Source organism: Sebastes umbrosus, chromosome 22 (genome assembly GCF_015220745.1).
Source record: "Sebastes umbrosus isolate fSebUmb1 chromosome 22, fSebUmb1.pri, whole genome shotgun sequence".
Lineage (NCBI taxonomy): Eukaryota > Metazoa > Chordata > Actinopteri > Perciformes > Sebastidae > Sebastes > Sebastes umbrosus.
In genome coordinates, this window is record NC_051290.1 from 20028399 (window position 1) to 20048091 (window position 19693).

The 19693-nt window shown below is 39.1% G+C and overlaps 2 protein-coding genes and 1 non-coding gene across 10 annotated transcripts in view; all 3 read left to right on the plus strand.

The window, feature by feature from the left end:
* The window catches only part of LOC119481208 (serine/threonine-protein kinase pim-1-like), a 1020488-nt gene that overhangs the window by 312966 nt on the left and 687829 nt on the right, over positions 1–19693 (plus strand). The gene's annotated exons all lie outside the window — the stretch shown is intronic.
* spag17 (sperm associated antigen 17) overlaps positions 6001–19693 on the plus strand; it is a 32280-nt gene continuing 18587 nt past the window's right edge. For 3 of the 6 annotated variants that reach the window (XM_037757885.1, XM_037757888.1, XM_037757889.1), the window contains exons 1-17: positions 6001–6251; positions 7585–7725; positions 8261–8320; positions 8460–8588; positions 8751–8913; positions 9213–9425; positions 9562–9746; positions 9830–9976; positions 13088–13163; positions 13270–13388; positions 13717–13917; positions 18147–18251; positions 18426–18576; positions 18701–18913; positions 19063–19100; positions 19191–19307; positions 19450–19604. In XM_037757885.1, coding sequence (XP_037613813.1) covers positions 6144–6251; positions 7585–7725; positions 8261–8320; positions 8460–8588; positions 8751–8913; positions 9213–9425; positions 9562–9746; positions 9830–9976; positions 13088–13163; positions 13270–13388; positions 13717–13917; positions 18147–18251; positions 18426–18576; positions 18701–18913; positions 19063–19100; positions 19191–19307; positions 19450–19604 — 2321 coding nt within the window. In that variant the 5' untranslated portion in view covers positions 6001–6143. Of the gene's footprint in view, positions 6252–7584; positions 7726–8260; positions 8321–8459; positions 8589–8750; positions 8914–9212; positions 9426–9561; positions 9747–9829; positions 9977–11492; positions 11634–13087; positions 13164–13269; positions 13389–13716; positions 13918–18146; positions 18252–18425; positions 18577–18700; positions 18914–19062; positions 19101–19190; positions 19308–19449; positions 19605–19693 lie in introns of those variants that run through there. The other 3 variants (XM_037757887.1, XM_037757886.1, XM_037757890.1) reach the window with 3 other exon arrangements.
* On the plus strand, positions 14021–14091 carry trnag-gcc. The gene has a single exon. It is a non-coding gene; the product is annotated as a tRNA-Gly (tRNA).

Consider the following 19693-nt stretch of genomic DNA (forward strand, 5'->3'; position numbering starts at 1 on the left):
GAGCCATGACCGAGCCAGCGATCCTGGAGTGGGCAGGCAACAGTGGCACAATGCAGGCTTTCGAAACTGGGACAACAAGATCTCTACAAGCATGTGATGTGTTTCTTTATCATGCCGGCCAGTATGACAAAAGAATATCTCAGCTTGACATCACGGAAAGCCACCAGCAGTCGCTGTAGAGCAACTTTATAGGCATTATAAGGCTTATTTGTCATAACTAATTCATAAAAAACTATCCCATCTGCTCCCACAGGTTAGTAGTTGAGAAACATCCTCACATAAGTAGCAGTTTGTGCTCAGGCACTGCTGTAGCTCTTTATAGAAGCACATCAGCTGCTTGTGGCGTTTGTGTGACATTTCTCTCGCCGTCTTTAATGGAGGCATCTCCATAGTGATTTTGTGGGCCTCCATTTGTCAGCCATACAAATGAGATTCAGAAAGATTGTGGCACCTGTGTGGGACATTTGTAGTAATGACATTTGTGCTTGAGACCCTTTTTTTCTCCATTTCAGTCTCTTATCTTTGTAAATGCATGATTTTTTTTTTTTAGGCTAAAGTAAGTATGCTATTGATGTAATGGTGTGCTACATATTGATTGCGTAAGGGTTTCACTAGTTATCGTCATTTATGTACAGACAACTGAACAGGGTCATGTGGTTACAGTAGGTTAATGACAGAAGCCACATGATCTTGTGCAAGACGCATCACCGTCATTGTGAGGGGACAAAGCACCGGTGATCATTTACTCAGCGTCACATGTACGCAACCTCGTTCGACCCCTTTCCCTCGCTGTGCTCATGTGGGTCAGCAATGCAAGTTGGCACTGAGGGGCCCGAGGTAAGGTTTGTCTGTGGACATATGCAGACAAGCAGGAGCCGTCACAAGGGTCACTGGTAAATATACTGCTACTGAATATCATAAAAATAAGTTGTATAGAACACGTAACCATTACTAAATTTAACACCCCTATTTATAGTTGAGAATTTATGTCTATTCTTTTAAAAAGTACTTGAGTGCTTAAAGCAGCAGTGGGTAGAAATGGAGCAAATATAATTACAAAAAAGTTATTTTTATAAAACGGTCACTATTTACTGACAGTAGTGCATGAGACAGGTAATCTGAAATAAAATCATGTGCCTCTGTGTCCTCCGGTGCTCCTAACGGCATCTGCAAGATTTCACAGACCGGAGGAAAACAGCCAATCCGAGCCGAGCTGGAGACTTGCCGTCTCTGAGCGGCTGTCAATCACTCGCAAACTCAAATATGAATTAATATTCTGTTACTGTAATGCCTATTTCTCGCCTCAAATGTTTTCAGAATCATCTTGTAGTGTACTGTTTAGCTGTAAAATGAGAACGTTTGTGACCCGGCAGCCATGTTGAGATCAGTTGAGGAAATACCAAGCACCGCCCACCAGTTGGAGTAAACTTTCTCCTTTCACAGCTAAACAGTACACTACAAGATGTTTCTGAAAACATTTTAAGTGATAAATAGGCATTACAGTAACAGAATATTGATTCATATTAGATCAGCGCTGCCTAGTTTGACCATTTGATCGTAGTGATTGACAGCTGTCTCCATTGAATGAACAGCCAATAAGAATGCTCTCTCTCTATGAAATGTGAAACCTGTGATTGGCCAAAGTCTCCTGTCACGGGCTAGATTTTTTAAAGCCTGAAAACAGAGCCATGAGGAGCTGCAGAAGGTTATTATTTTTGCCCAATGATGCCAAAAACATTCTGCCTACTGCAGGTTTAATCCAGCCTCTTGGAAAAGTACTGAAGTCCTTTCATGCTGCTGCAACCAAAAGAATCAGAGCTGCACTCTACTGGCCGGGCAGCTCATTCACTGAAGCTCATTGGTGCTACTTGAGACACTCAGTGTCGACATGATTCATCTCAAGCCGCGCAGTGTGGGTTTCAGTGACAGTACCGTGTTGTGAAATGCCTCCCTGCCGCAGCTGCAGAGTCAATCACACTGATCAGACTGATCACACATGCCCTCTGCCTACACAGCACATTCTGTAGCCTTGACAGCCTACAGATGTTTACCAGCTTTTGAGTCCCCCTCTCCATCCTCGGTGGGTGTCCGGGGTCACTTGATAGGCCTGTTTTGTTCCCTAGACGAACTGGGCGTGATTCCACGTTTCCTCCTGACCCACGGGACAGCCTCTTCCTTGGAAAGTGGAAATCTGATGAACGTGGCTTAAGGGTGCATGCATGTCACACTAGGATCCAGTGTGAGCCAGATATGTTTGTCTCCTCAGTGTTTGTATCCATGTAAACAATGTTCCTCTTTTGGGATTTGCATAATCATCTTTTCTTTTTGTTAAATTACAGGACATTCCCAGCCATTCTTATCAAACTTGGCTGTGCATCATCATATATCTTTACACTATAGTATACCTACTGTATAGTAAAAAGTACAGTAGATATAAATGGATTTATAAATAGATGCTTGTTTACTCATTCATTATTTCCATTTGGCATCAGGTAGCAAATAGGATCAGATTTTGGACAGTGCATTGTAATGCCAGCTGCCCTGTGAGACCGTAATTTCATACCAGAAAACAAAAAAAGGAGGCAATTTTTTTTTAATGTAATTGTAATCAAAATTGAAATGTAATTTTCAAGTCAGGTATGGTTCAGTGGTCCCGAGCCACTGTGACAAATCAATAATCACGAACAGCAAAGAATGAGGTCCATCCAGAGAAAGTTGAACTGGTGGGGGTTGGTAAACACGAGCTTGCTGTTTACTCTTTATATCACATGGTTTCTGGGTATTGAAATTCAAATCTTTCTAACACTGCAGTTCGAGCTGGCGCCATGCAATGTTGGTGAGCGGAATTTAAAATCTACTTTGCATTGCCAAGTAGCACGTAAACACCATAGCTCAGAGGGCAGTCTGATACAGCGGGAGTTAACACAGGCTGAGGGACAGTGCCCATAATGGATCACTGTAGGCATCAAGCATTGAATTTAATCCAACAGGAACGCAAGCGAAAGTAGAATATTATAGAATTTTTTTAAAATTTAGATATCTTCATTTTTTTATTTTTAAGAAATGTTAGCATGCTTACACACTAAACTAAGATTGTGAACATAGTAAATACTCTTAGGCTACTAAATATCTGCATGTTAGCATCGTCATTGTGTGCATGTTAGCATTTAGCATTGCTGTGCCATGTTCCCCAGCTCAATATCCACTTAATATGACACATTAAAGGAACAGTGTGTAGCATTTAGGGGGATCTATTGACAGAAATGGAATATAATATTAATAAGTAGCTTATGTTTTCCTTAGTGTATAATCACCTGAAAATAGGAATTGTTGTGTTTTTGTTACCTTATAATATCTTTTTATATCTACATAGGGAGCAGGTCTTCTTCATGGAGCCGGCCGCCATGTTTCTACAGGAGCCCAGAATGGACAAACCAAACACTGGCTCTAGATAGGGCCATTCGTGTTTTTGCGTCGGCCACCGTAGTTCTTCTACATGGGAGAGGTTTCAGTTGGTTGCAATCTGCAACTTCACCGCTAGATGCCGCCAGATCCTACAAATACAAACAGTATATATATATAAATACCTGAAATTACAATTGTTGTGTTTTTGTTTGCTTAGAATGAGCCCTTCATATCTACATAGGGAGCGAGTCCTCCTCACGGAGTCCGTCATTTTTTTCTACAGCAGCACACAACGGACAAACCAAACACTAGCTCTAGCGAGAGCGTTGCGCCTTTTACGTTACCTGAAGGCCATCGTAGTTCTCTGATACGTTTCTGAAACTGCGATAACATGAGCCGCAGAGTGCAAAACAAAACCGTGGTACCGCCAGCCGCCGTCTTACCTCCGTTGAAGTACAGACAGTGTGTTCCTGAGAACTTGGTGTCTTATTTTAATTGATGTTTTGGTTTTGAACACCTCTTGGGTTAGTCATCAATCAGCAATTTCCCTTGGGATAAGATAAAGTGTTTTATCTAATAATTTGAATAAGAGTCATTATTTTGAGTAACTAAGTAGAAAGTGGATGAGGTTCTCAAATAAACCATTACGACTGTGTAATGAAACAAAATAGCCCCAGCAGACACATGATGCACACGTTTAACAGCAGTGTATTCCTAAAAAAATATGGATATTTTGAGATGTTGCTATGCTATTCGCAGCAGTGGCGGATGGAGTGTTATTTAAGTGTCACTACAGTGTTTATCTGGCTGGTGTGTGACCTTTGTATAGTCCGCTGCCTCTGGAAGGTTTGGAGCTGACAACTCCTCCATAACTAATGCCCTGCTGGCTTCAAACATGGATTTCTCTGGCATCTGACAAGTGGGCGTCGTCTCACTTTTGACCTTTTATGGCGAGCTGCTGGAAGTAGGTTGTTGCCTGGGTGAAATCACCTTCATGACAATGGCCCCTTGCATTAATAAAACTGCCCCAAAATCTGTGCCAAATCATGACTTTGGTGCAGAGATGTGGTGCATGAAATTCTTTATAATAAGCTCTGATGAATAGAGCAAGAAGCATTCCAATGAGTCTTTTTTAACAGAGGCCCAGTGTATGTGCTGTATTGAGTCATTAATTTAGAAAATGGAGCATTTTTTCTGGCTCAAAGACATCTCATTGAGACAGCTCTGCCACAGTCCAGAAAGCTTCTATTGACAAAGGGAATATATTGTATAACAATTGTAGTAAGTGTATGTGCTATGATGTTAAAGCGCATCTCTGGTGTCAATCTTGCTTATAATTTCAGCTGCGTTGCACAAAAAGTCGGAAAGTAAAACAGGAAGTGCTTCAGCATGACTGACCATGCTTTTCTTGCTCATTCTTTTCCAGTAAGATGTCAAAATACAGTCATGAAAGTGTCTTTATCCCCTGAAAAGCATGATAACAGCTCTGCTGGAACTTTTTTTTGGATATGTGAAATCATATGACATATATACTGTATGTATCATGAATAGAACAGGCATATTATATATATTATGTTTTTTTTATTCCACCACTATACTTGAAACAGCAACTGGGAATTTTCTTTTCCATTTCAATAACTGAATTATAATTGAACGCAGAATAAAAAAAAGAGTGCATGATTATTAAGATATGTTGTAGCTCATTTAATTGTTGCCTGATAGTGTGTAGGAGTGCTGAAGTGGCCACGACCCCCTTCACACTTCACTCTTCATTATCATTAATTTAATACAGTATATTTATATTCATTCCACTTCAGTATTCATCTAATTAGCATTAAAAAATCTCCCTGGCCAAGGTTAAATCTGCCGTGTCATATATTGAATGCATCATTATGGTTTAAAATAGATCTTTATTCTACTCAAGATTCATAGAATTAGAGACTATTCATCTTGGTGTTGCTATAATTTAACCTCTGTCTTGTTGCTCAGCTCATCTGGTCATTACACAGATTAAATTACATTGTTATGTCAGTTTATGTGTTCCAGATGGTGCTCTGAGAATTCCTTTTCTGATTCACTGAAATCAAACCAACTGTTTATCACAGTTTTGTGCCTTCATTCAATGACTGAACCAAGCAGAATTGGTTACTTTTTGGATGCCAGATGGTTGCAATTTATGGATTATGCCCTTGTGGAATGGCTGCACAGTGTACCATTATAATGATAGGCAATAATTATAATTGTTGTGAAATAGTGAAATATTGTGTAAATTGTAAAAAAGTAAAAATTAATGTTTTGGATAAGGAGTATTGTCTCACAGTCCAGAGAGCCCACTGCCATCTAGTGGAGAAAAGGAATACTTGACATGTTACCTACAAAATATATATTTCTATTTAAACTAAATTATTTCATTGTTGAAAAGGGAAATTCTGTACCACAAAAAAAGTGAATTCTTTTTTTTTTACTACAGATTCAATTCAAATGTGTTTTATTGTTTTGACTTTGTAAGATGTATTGCTTTGTCCAACAATGTGAAAACCGAAATGCTTTTGTTTTGAAAGTTTACAGGAAATTATCACTTTGGGAAACTTGATGCTTGGCGGTTGCCAGGGGCAACACAAGCACCAGGTGACAACAGACGACTTTTAGTTAACTTGCAGGTTTTATCTAGCTTAATCTGATGTTTGCCCTGGCGACTTTAAGCTTAGCTTTTTTTTACTGTAGATAATTGAGTGTAAATGCCACCTAAAGCAGCTAAGAAAGGCTCAGCAGCCAGAAGTGCTCCTGGAGTCGCAGCTGTCAACAAGAACTGGGAGGCTGCTCTCACCAGAGAACAGTTTCAAGAGGTTTGTTTACTCAATTTGACTTCTTTATTCGGTTTAACTTCATTCATTTGTTCAAAATATATCTCTTTCATCACACAAAGTGAAACTTGTAAGGTTACAGGTGTTATTACCTGGCTACACACGGTAGTTAAACTTCTACAGGTTGCCTAGCAGCCAATTAGCTAGCTTACGTTACTCTTCATTTCAGGTAGAAGAAATGATTTAAAATGGGGTGTTATCCACCAAACTGCTTCTTGGGACAATTTCAGTAAAGTTAAAAATGTCTATTCTGTGAAAAAAGTGTTGGCAAACATACTTCTGGCATAAAAAAAAAAACAGCAAACATTTGAGCTTTTATTTCGAAAGTAAGACATCCAAACCGGAAGTCTATGTGGTTGAGGTTATCTTGAGGCACTTCTCTCCAGTAAATCCAATGAATTGCTAAAACTGAGATTGAATGTTGATCACAATAACTGCAATTTGTGTGAGACTGAGATTGAAACTACTGATCATCTGTTTTTCCACTGTATTTATTCTGCGGCATTCTGGGAAGATTTGCAGGACTGGCTGTCAACCAAAATCCAACTACTTGCTCCTCTCACAAGAGAAAATATTGTGTTTGGTATTAACATGAAGGACATTAAGAATGACTTAATATTGAACAATCTGATACTGCTGGCAAATTTTGTCATCCAAATGGAGGAGAATGAAACCCCTATTTTCCGTTTTCAAAAGGGACCTTGTGGACAATCATCTCAGTGCTTTAAGACTAATGAAAGGACAACATGCAAAGTGTCTCCTTAGAGCTTATGAAGAACTGAACATATATGATGATGACCCCTAGAGCTACTATGGAAGAGTGCAGTCTTATTATTATTATTTATTTATTTATGCATTTCTTTTTTTGTTCCTTGAATTATTTTCTACCCCATCTATTATTTTTGTTATTGTATTATTTTTTATAATTTCAGTTATCTTTGTGCCTTGTATGTTAGAAGTATTGAGTTTAGATTACAATGCCTTAATGTTTGTAAATTAATGTTCTTCAATATATTAATAAAAAAAAATAAAAAAAACTTCCAGTAAAACCTTCCAAGTTACATTTGTTGTGCTATGGCGTTGCAGCTACATCACACTGCAACATTTCAACAGTTGTGTTAGTATCATTTAGCTTTTTTCTATCAGTAAAAGTTGTGTAATGTATACACATTTGTTTAGTCCACGCAAAATCCACCTGTCAGTTAACTGTAATGATGTGAAATCAGTGTAACCTGTGGTTGTTGACTTGGATGATGTATGCGTATTATAGCATATAGATAATGTTATTATCCTGGTATTCTTATGCCCTTTCTAGGAGTCATGGCAGGCCTGTGTGTCTTTGGTGGTTGGGAGAAGTCCAGAGGAGGAGGAACTGACCCAGGCTTTGTCTTTGGCCGTGCAGAAACCACTACGCAAACTTTTCACCTTGTTGACCTGGGACAGCACCCATACAAAGGTATTCTTAGTTTGGTCCGAGTTATTTTTTATTCATAGTGTCTCCTGTATTTTTGTAGAGCTCTTCATGCTGTCAATACAGTACACTTAAACTGTTATAAAACTAACTGAAAACGAATTTATATGAAATAAATTCAGCTGAACTTGGCACTGTCATTAAGTTATCAATCTAACCTCTTGTGTGTCTATGTAACTTTCACATCTTATATAAACAGAAAGGTTAAATTTCTCACATTTTATTCTAGTATCATTAGTTCCAAATTTGTAAACTCATTTTAGCCACAATCTAAATATCTCCATGTATTGAGTATTCAACAATTAGGTATTAGATCTCATATTTTATGAAATAATTTGTAGCTTTGGTCGCCCTTCTCATTGTATTGATGATAGCATGAATGGCTAATTTAATGACTACTCAGTATTATTTGTCATCAACTTATCTACTTAATGAGGCACCAAAAAATGGTGTCAGTGCACTTCTAATATCTTGTATTTTGTCAAAAATCAAAATGCTCCCCTGTCTGACTTTATTGCAGATCCATGAACTGAGGAATCCCAAAGCAAAAAGACCTGATGACATCCCCGAGTTCTACGAGGTAGGGTTGGGAATGAGGGTTTCTAATATGTTGTGTGTCAGTCTGTCAGACCCTCTGGTTGTCTTAGAGAAACCCTGGGTGTTTGTGTGCATGTGTGTCTTTGAGCTGGCTTTGTTCTCTGTGTTTATGTCTCGTGTAGGTTACAGAGCTTGCTAAGGTGCTGCTGGATGCCGGAGAGGAGATTCCTTGTGACCTGATGGCAAAAATACTGAAGTTCCAGCTGCTACAGATCAAAACCAATGATCAGCAGAGGAGGGAAGCCAAGCAGGTGAGTGCTTCTACATATATGTGATTCTATGTGTTAATTATAATTTAGTAACATTGTTGAACTGGAGTGGATTTTCACTCGGGTTTGTCAAATAGAGGAAGAGTTAATGGGATCTTTCTCAGGGTTTTTATTGTGCAATTCTGTCATTTTTGTCTGTTTAAGGCTGAGGAGAAGGCAAAGGCCAGAGCTCCCTCTGCCAGCAAGGACAAAGGAGGGGCCAAGGTCTCTGACAAAAAGGAAAGGAATCCGCCCTCACCTGGACCTTCCAAGGACAAGAAGACTAAGTTCAGCCGCAGGGATGATGTTGAGCCACCAAAGTTCATAGGTAAAAACTCTAATTAAAACCAACTGTAGGCTATGGAGTTCAAAAAGCTGAGATACTCGGACACCCCGGTAGCTCACCTGGGTTCAAATCCGACCTGAGGACCTTTGCTACAGGTCGTCCCCTACCTCTCCCCATTTCATGACTAACACTATCTCTAGCAATTAAATGCAAAAAGGCCCAAAAAATAGTCTTTAAAAAAAGTGAAAATACTGAGAAAATACTAGTAGTGTGTCTGTGTTTGTGTATGAGAGAGTGAGAACTCACTCTGTGTATTTTGTCTTTTGTATGTCTGGCCATAGATGACGAACCACAGGATGGTCCTCAACACTACATCCTACTGCTGGGCTTCTACCAGCCGCACCTGATTGCAGAGCTTGATGCCATAGGTGTACATGTTGCCAATGTCATTCAATTGTGTTCAGAGCACACACAAACTTCTGAGGGACAGAAGGAGCAACACCCCTGTGAGGGCAATGAGCAGAATCTGGGAGCTTCTCCAGTTATGGATGCAGGTAAAGGGCCTTCAGTATACACAATATACTGTAATAGCTTTTATTTGGATTCAGACTCATCAGTATACCCCTTATTTTTTATATTTGTTGTATGTTGTTATCAACATTACATCATCCTTTCCTTTGTGTGTGCCAGAAGCAGAGGTTCATGGTAGCGTAGAGCTGGCTGAGCAGGCCAGGAAGTTGGATCTATTCTGGTCAGGTCTGAGACCAGTTTTGGACAGCGGGCCACCTGACTCCAAGCTCCGTGATGTGGTTCAGCTCAGCTACACTGTCCCAGATCTCGGGCCTCCCATCGACACACAGGAACCTGAGGCTGAGGTGAGTTGGGTTTGTTTCGTAAATCTAATCTCATTGAAGCTTTACTTGATTGTGAATTTGAATCCTAATCTGTGTGTGTCCAGCTGGAGATGGGAAGCGAAATATTCGAGGGTGTGGCCAATCTCATGTATGACTGTCTGGACTGGCGCAGGCAACATCAGCACTACATGGACAACATCAAACTCATCAGTGTACCCACTATTGTTGAGTTGGTTCCACAGCCTGTAGAGGTACACATCTACACACATGCATGCACAACAGTCAGTATAACTACACAATAGGGCTGCAACTAACGTTATTTTCATTATTGATTGATCTGCTGTTTATTTTCTCAATTAATCAAATCCATTTTTTTATATACCACATTTCATATGACAGGTGTAAACTCAATGTGCTTCAAATAAAAACAAAAAAATAGGCAAAAATCACATATGACAAAAACATAAAATAAGAACATATAAGATAAGAAGGTATTACATATATAAAACATATAAGATAAAAACACAAGATAAGAAGGTATTATATATATAAAACATATAAGATAAAAAACATATAAGAAAAGAAGGTATTATTATTATTATTAATAATGGAATAATAACAATAATATAATATAATACTGATTCTAAAATAAAAGTTTTACTTGTTAACCACACACTAAACACAACTAAAAGGTTGCGAAAAAATATATGTTTTGAGTCTGCTTTTAAAAGAAGAAACTGTTGTAGCAGACCGTAGTTCAAGTGGCAGAGAATTCCAGAGAGTAGGACCATATTAATGACTGAAGGCACCATGAACTGATTTTGAATTTATTCGTGGCATAGTGACGAGACCTTTACTTGATGATCTAAGCCTTAGATCATCACGTTAGCTAGCTAACAGTGGCAAACACGTTTGTCTCTACCTGATGATGTTTGGTGTTTTTACACAAGGCCTATTGAAGGAGGTTGGGTCACACTTAATCAACGCGCCTTCGGGGTACCGCACATGCGCAGTAATATCTGCTCTGCACTCGCCGAAATTGAGCCGATCGCAACGCACGACCGCAGCTCCAGTTACACTGCGCATGTGTTATACCCAATACAAGACCCGTGTCCGTCCGTGTCTCAGCCTCCTTCAATAGGCTTTGGTTTTACGGCAGCTTGCATCTTACCTCCTTTAGGTTTTACCTGTTCACTTTGCTAAATAGTAATAAAAAAATAATCTAGTACCACTGCCTCCGCGGCACACTGGTTGAGAATGGCTGATCTAAGGGATCTGTCCGGTGTGTATTCAGTGAGCGATCGACTAAATGTTTTGGTGAAATGTCTGAAAAAAGTGAACAATGTGAACGATATTCAGTTTCCTTGTAAAGGAAAATGCTGACACAGCAGAGGATGGTTTCGATCCACCGACCTCTGGGTTATGGGCCCAGCAATGTCTAGTTTAGAAAGTCAGTGCTGTATTCATCAGGCCACTGGGTTGCTGCATCTGCTGAAGAGCCACTGTACACAATACAGTGCTAGTTACATTGACACTGTAGTGTCTTTAAGTGCATTTTGTTTGGACAGATGTTTGTCCAACCAACAGTCCAAAACAAGAGTCAGTGAATTTGTGGCATTTTTCTTCACCATCTTATGAAGGGTACATGAAATTATAATTGCCAAGAGTATTCATTTTCATACAGTACAGAATATCATGAACAGCATATGCTGACACCAAAGAATAGTTACAACTTACCCAGTGTAGTAGAGCCCAGCAGTGACCTCTAGTGGACTAAAGCGGAAGTGGCACAACCAGAATGCCTGTTACCTCACTCAGTCAGACACGGAGGCACCACCGAGAGATTGGACAATTAAGGAGGCAGCTTTCCATGTGGACTATTTTGTTGTTGTGCATTGATGAAACTACGTAAGTACTGATTCTTTAGCTGCTAAAGACATCTCCTGGTCGAGTTCAAAGGTAATTGTTGAGATTTTGTCGAGTTTTAGCCATTTGTGGTGTAAATTGGTCTGATGCAACAGCTAATTAGCAGACATGCTGCCATGCTTCTGCGTTTCTTCAGGTGGTGGTTATACATTATTAATGTATGTATTATTTATGTTGGTGGTTAGTTAATGTTTTTGGCATAAATACTACGTGTTTTTGCCATATTATTACTGTATTGAATCGCCCGTTGCTAATTACTGGGGCGGCTTTGGCTCAGAGGTACCAAGTGGAAGGTCAGCGGTTCGATTCCCCGGCTCCTCCAGTCCAAATGTGGGAGTGTCCTTTAGCAAGATACTTAACCCCAAATTGCTCTCGCTGTGTGAATGTAGTGTAGTGAAGTGTAGTGTAAAGCGCTTTGAGTGGTCGGGAGACTAGAAAAGTGCCATATAAATGCAAATCCATTTACCATTTACTATTGTGCATCATGCAAATCTGTAACTTCTTAGTTATTCTCATGTTCTCTATCGGAATAATAGTTTTGCTTGATTTAACTAATGGTTTCCTATATGCATGTCTATCCACAGACCACACACACAAACACGCGCACACACACACACACACACACACACACACACACACACCAGGGTTATTATAGTAAACTAAAACGAAAATAAGCAGTGAAAAGTAGTGTTAGTGAACTGAAACTAATTCAAATTAAATCCTTTAAGAAAAATCTAAAATTAAACTGAAATGATATTGCCTGGTTAAAAAAACTAATAAAAATGTGAATTGATTTCAGTTTTAGTTTTTTTTTTTAGCTATAATATATCACTGCCAGTAAAAGAAACAGCATGAATTTCCATCATGTCTTGTTGAATCACTAAAACTGAAAGGACTTGACCAGGAGATGGCGCTGTGCCGCCATGGCTTCAGACTGTACACTCAAGTAGTGTGAAGATTAAACAAACATTACGGCCATTCTTACACAGTTCTCCAACCATGTATTTTGTATGTATATGTAGCTACATACTTGAGACATTATAAAACTATATATATAAACAAATATATATAAAAACGAAAGCTAACCTTTCCAATAAAGTAAAACTAAACTAAAACTAGCATATGCACTCTGAAAACTAACTAAAACTAAACTAAAATGAAATACAAAAATCACACTAAAATTAATTAAATTGAAAATGTAAAACTATTAAAACACACACACACACACATACTGTACACACACAAATAAACAAAACAATTGTGCAATATCCCCTCTCTGGACCCTGATTCTTTAACTGTAATCAATGTCTTTATAGGCCGCCTCAACCAGTGGAATTTAGAGTGGCAGTGTTACCTCCGCAGTGAACAGTAATGAAGTGGCTGGATATTGGGTGTATAGTTAAAAGATCTTCCTTGTTGTGTGTTTCTTGTGCCAGGTTGTGCCGATCCCTCTCCCCCTGACTCCACGCTCCAAGAAGAAATCAGAGCCGAAGGAAAGCCCACCGGACCTAGGTAAAACCTTTCTCTTTAATCATGTATTTTTGCCACATGCTTGCAAAACTCAAGACTAGTATGACAAACTATCCATTCCCTTTTGTCCTCTCTACTTTGTGGACAGGTATCGAGCTGCCTCCTCTCTCCAAAGATGTGGACATGCGTTACTATGGTAACCTACTCGGCCTGGTTCCCTCTGAAGCCTGCTCCGTGCCTCTAATCGTGCACTGTATGCTGGAACAGGTCTTTATGCGTATTATGAGTGTGGATGTGTAGTGTGTAGTCAGGCCAAGTTTTAGATTGTTTGAAATTGGTCCCTCATTATCTATGTGTGACATCAACAAATTGTGATATATATATATATATAGATATAGATATAGATATAGTCAGCAGAGTGCTTTTGTGATCAAGATAATATCTAACTGAAAACCTTTGAATAAGGCAAAAATTAGAAATTTGTACTCTTTGTTCTCTGAAATTAGCCAGATGTCATGTGAAAAAACCTGTGTAGTATGGCCTTGTTTGGGTGGTTAACGCTTTTCCCCTCATATCTGTGCATTTGTGTGTTTAGGTGGTGATTTCAACAGAGCAGTCTTTGTCCACCCTGTCCCGTGTGGCTGAGGAACCCAAACCTCACAGTGCTCCCGGGTTAGACTATGAGCTGGTCAGCTTCATGCTCCAAAGCTTCCTGCCTCTGGTACACACAAAAGATGAGAGAAGCCACATGTTAAACAGCTTGCTGACAACAGCACAGAATGAAGAGGACAAGAAGGTATGCACCAAAACACACATACCTACCTATCTCTAACATGTGTGGAGTATATGATAGCCAACAGAACTACAAAAATTTAGAGTCTTAAGAGCAGATATATGTAGCATTGGTGGTTCAGTGGTAGAATTCTCGCCTGCCACGCGGGAGGCCCGGGTTCGATTCCCGGCCAATGCAACACACTCTTTTCGGGGCGGCAGGAGGGGCTGAAATAAGTGGCTTGTGTTTCAGTGGGAAGGGCTAGCCCACTGGAGCACTTGAGCCAATCCCCGCCAGCTCCACTGTCACGTTGAGAGTGGGCTTAGATGTGACGTAACCGGGGGAGGGTGTAAAGCGGGCTTTCATGAGTGTAGACAAAGCAAGTGAGAGTGAATGGGTCTGCTCTCCCTTTTGCTGTTATATTTCATCATACAACCCTAGGAATGTTTTCACCATGAAGAGCATGATCTTAAAACTTGAGACATGTCTTATGTTGTTCCTCCTGATTTAACATCAAGAGTCCTTTTTATCCCTTTTCCATTTTAAAATGAGAGGTCCCAGGATGGCTGATAGTCCAGCACAGAGAAGCCTGAGTGAAAACAGAGGACGAGGAGAAAATAGGGAGAGAGAGAGAGAATGGGAGATAGGCACACAGCTTGAATGCTCATATGATTGAGGGACACAAACAAACAAGGGTTAGAGAGATGCAATGCAAACGATCAGTGGTGTCAAAAGCCGCACTGAGGTCCAGTAATAGAACCACAGATGTAAAGTCTGAATGCATAGTAAGCAGAAGATCATTCACTACTTTAGGAAGTGCAGTTTCAGTGGAATGACGGGCCCTGAAAGCAGACTGAAAAGGTTCACAATACTGGTATGTCTCAGCTGTAATTTGCTGAGACATAACACTTTGTAGTACTTTTGAAAAGAGTGGAATGTTAGAGACTGGTTAATAATTATTTAGAGACCCTGGGCTTGGACAAGGTGTGGTTTCTTAACTGATATTACAGAAGTTTGCTGGAGATGAGAAAATATTTTTTTGGAGGGCAGAAAAAGTCTAAAAAACATCATGAGCCGTAAGGGGTGATTAGTTAACAAACGGCTGGTTTTCAGAACACGCTTGTAATTTAATACACACTTGTGACGTGAGAGGTTGAAAACTTCCAGTTTAGATTTCTGTTCCCTTCACCTGCAGGCCTACTTAAGAGCATGTGTTTCATCAGTGAACTAGGGTGTAGCCCTCTTCGACCGTCTTGTTTTGGTAGAAAGAGGTGCAGCTGAATCCAGGAGACTATAAAGGGCTGTGTTGAAGTCACTGGTACAATTTTCAGGGCCCGTCGCTGCAGTGAAATGAGCCAAGACCACAGGCAATCGCTCACCAAGTGCAGTTAAAGGACCAATACGAGTGTTGAATACATCAGAACCAACATTACAAGGGCAGACTAGTGTCACTTCACATTTAATTAGAAAGTGATGAGACCTTCAGAACAGAAAGCTCCATCCCGCGTGATAGAATCAAGTCAATGGTGTGACCGCTGCAGAGAGTAGGTTCATGCACAAACTGAGAAAAAACAGAAGTATCAAGAAGTGCCAAAAAGGCTTTACTTAGAGAATTGAAGGCCTTACTCGGGTTAGGATTAAAGTGTTTTGGTGTTTTGTAAGGCTATCAGATGTACATACACAAAAAAATTATAAATAGACTGAAATCCGTTTCTTCCCACTTTTCTTTGGTTTGTAGCATTATTACGAAGGGAAATATGATTTTTATTGCATACTACCATAACTACATATACTGTAGAGCATAGCTGGGCCAGAAATACATACAATATAAGTCCAACAGATGGTGCTATAATCACAATAATGTAGCTAACATACAGTACAATCAGAATTGGGATGTTACAGTGGCTCTTATATATAAGTATAAAGAAATATGCGAAAAATTAAAATAAAGGATTATGTAAAATGTAAATTATGTACATACTAATACAATATATAACAATATATGGAGTAATATAAATAAATAATAAAAATAATAGATAAATGAAAAATATAAGAAATATGTACAAATACGTATGTACATCGAACACATAATTTAAAACCAAAGTGTAAATAAGTAAATACAAAATGCTGAGAAGTGGGATCTATTAAATGTGTGAAATATAAATGCAAGAATACAATAAATAAGAATATTTCTTGAAATCTACAGTACAAATGCAATATTAATGCCAGAGTATTGCACAGAGTATTGGTTTTGGTCCTGTTTTCTCTTCCTGGATCAAACTGCTGTACACACGTCCTTCTGCCTCTGTATTAACAAATAATCATTACTCTAAATATTTTGACTTACACCGTGGGACCGGCAGGGTTGCCCTTTGAGTCCGCTCCTTTTTCGCTATTGCCATTGAGCCGTTTGCAATTGCAATTTGTAGCAATAAGCGGCTACAGGGGATATGGAGGGGAGGAGTAGAGCATAAGGTCTCGTTATACGCAGATGACTTACTTCTGTTTGTTTCAAAACCAGCCACTTCTTTACCAGAAGCCCTCAGTTTGTTGGAGGTTTTTAGTCAGTTCTCGGGATATAGACTTAACCTAAATAAAAGCGAACTCTTTCCAATTAATAAGGAAGCTCTTAAACTTAACTATAAAAATCTGCCATTGAAGGTGGTGAAAGAACACTTAAGCTATCTTGGGATATGTGTCACTAGGGAATTCAATAACTTATTCAAATCAAATTTCCTTAGTCTATTTGCTCAAGCAAAACTAATTTTATCGAAATGGTCCCCTCTGTCTTTGTCCCTTATTGGACAAATAAATTCAATTAAAATGACACTGCTTCCAAAATTTCTTTATCTTTTCCAGCATCTCCCCATTTTCATCCCCAAATCCTTTTTTAAGGCCCTTGACTCTTTAATTACATCTGATATTTGGAATGGCAATCACCCTCGGTTACGGAAAGCATTCCTTCAAAGACCCAAGCAAGTGGGGGGAATGGCTCTGCCCATTTTTCAATACTATTACTGGGCAGCAAATATTCGTAGTTTGATGCATTGGATGCATTTCCACCTTGATTCAAAGTAGTTCATCGTATCCACATATCTAAAACAAAATTAGCTCAAATGTACACTGACGTGGACCCTACATGTGATAAATGTAAAAGGGCACCTGCATCACTCCTCCACAGTTACTGGACATGTCCACTTTTGACCAAATTTGGGACATCAGTCTAAGGTACTATTTCTGAAACCCTTCACCATCAAATTGAGCCAAATCCCTTGACTGCCATTTTTGGCATCGCTCCAGACTTCAACTTGCCTAAAGCAAAACTGAACGTCTTGGCTTTTACCTCTTGATTAGCTCGACAAGCTATCTTACTTAAGTGGAAGGATTCTGCCCCTCCTTCCCACTCACATTGGATCAGAGACATTATGTCCTGTATGAATTTAGAGAAAATCCGTTATACTACCCGGGGAACAGAGAGTGTGGGGCCCCTTTTTGTCATTTTTTGAGAAACCCACTACAGTAATCTCTGAGTAGCCAGTAGTAGTATCTTCTTTTTCCTTTTTTATTTATTCATTATTAATAATAATAATAAACATTATTATTATTATTAATAATAATAATAATAATAATAATAATAATAATATGTATTATTCTTATTCTTATTCTTATTCTTATTATGTTTTTTATTATTGTTTTTTATTTATTTGTTCACTTATTATTGTTATTATTTCATGACTTATTTGCGGATACTCTCCCTGTATTTTCTACAATTTGAATTTTATGTATCCATGATTGAGAATCAGTTATGTCTTATGTCCTGGCCAGCTGTGGCTGTCTGTGTGTATTGTTGTCAGGTATGATTGATGTGTTGTGTCACAGGTGAGTGTTGTTCAGAAAAACAAAAAATGAACTTTCCCTACATGGTGACTGTTCTACTGATTATTGACAATTAATAAAAAGATCTTTGAAAAAAAAAAAATATTTCTTACAATGATCAATGGATTATGACATGAAAAAATTCAACATTTACAGTACAGAAACCACCTGACTCAATCAACTGGGGTCACATGGACAATTTGCATTGCATGGTATATATTTTCCTTTCTTTCACTTGTTTCTCTGACCACCAAACCCCGGTATGGAGGTATGGTGTGTAATGTTTGTGCGCCCTATGACTCCAGAGTGTTCAGACACACTCTTCACAGAATTAAATTAATCAGTCATTTGTGTCTGTTTCATTCTCTTTTTGTTAGAGGCTAGTTGAGAAGTTTGGAGCAGAGGAGATGCAGAAGAAGTCTGAGCACCCTCTGGTTATCAGACGCCATAATGAGATGGCACTGCGCTTAAGGGATATCAGTGCAAGTAGATTTTTTTTTCATGTTTACAGTTGTGTATAATTGATTCTTTTTTATTGTCCATGTGGAATTTGCCATTTTAGTTCAAAATAGACCATATAATTAATGTAATCTTGACCTTATTTTTTTAGAAATGTATTCATATACTGTGTGTTTGTGTGTGTGTGTCCCTCTTAGGCGGTTCACGGTTTTGATCCAGCAGAGGTGGAGTCGTCCATGATGAGGCTGTCTCCAGTGTGGGAGCTGATCCACTCTGCAGCTCAGCATAGAAACAGCAACTCCTGCTGGATGACAATGAAACAGCAGCTCCAACACTACTGCACAGATGGTCAGAAACCAGCTACCTTTCAGAGGCGCACACCTTAGTGTTTTCAGAGTTTGTATAGTCATGTTTCACGACAGTATTGATCCAAATAGGGAATTACTTATAGTGATGTTTTGATATCCCACAGATATTGTGTTATGGCCGGAAGCGGAGCGTTTGATTCATCAGAGTGTGTTTGAGAGTATGCCACTGACCAAGCTGGACCAAAATAGCTTACTACTGAATGTTACTGGGCCACTGGAAACACTGGAACCAGCACAGCAACAGACACCCTCAATAATCCCCTGGGACGACCCGCTATCCTACGCTAAACAGCAGCTTAATAACCTACGGACTAAAGGTCTCTTGCTATGTTGGTTAATTCAATTACTGTGAACTTTGGCTCACATATAGTATATTATAAGGTGCAACTTAAGAAACTTGATAGCTTCTCTCAACTGTATGTCCTACTCAACAAGTGCCATACCTCATAAGTTATTTCCTCTGTAGATCCGACATTTGTCACTGAAGATCCTGGTAACACAGAGGTATTGTTTCTATGTTCATACCACTGTAGCTACTCACATTTTTTTTGTATGCTATAATAAAAGAATAAATTTGTTCTGATTCTCCTCCAGCAGATCAGTGGGAGAGTGCGTTGCCAGCTGGACTTATCTGACATTCAGAGTTGTAGGCTGAGATCTCTGTTTGACTTCCACTACGCTGAACACCACAATGCCTCCATCTTCCCACAGGTGACCTGTCTAATCCTTTTTTTTTTCAAGGTTAAAACACCATGATAATCATATTTCAGCTAAAAACGCAAATTGTTGGATTGAAACCCCTCGTATTTTTCATGTTTTTTCAATTTTACACATGCAATTTTTTTATGTGTAGGTACTCCAGTTAGCCTCAGAAGAATACTGCTGCTTGGACACCTTCAGGGGAAGTCATAATAACATCCTGTACATTTTTTGTCACAATCCAATGAGCTCTTATCGCCAGTGCAATGAGTCCTGGGATGTAGCCCTTCACACTGACGTCAAGTTCAGGTCAGAATGCAACTTCACATTTGCAGGTGTTTTCTTTTATACAGTATGACCTCAGCAAACTAGAATATCTAGACTCTTTCTTTTATCAG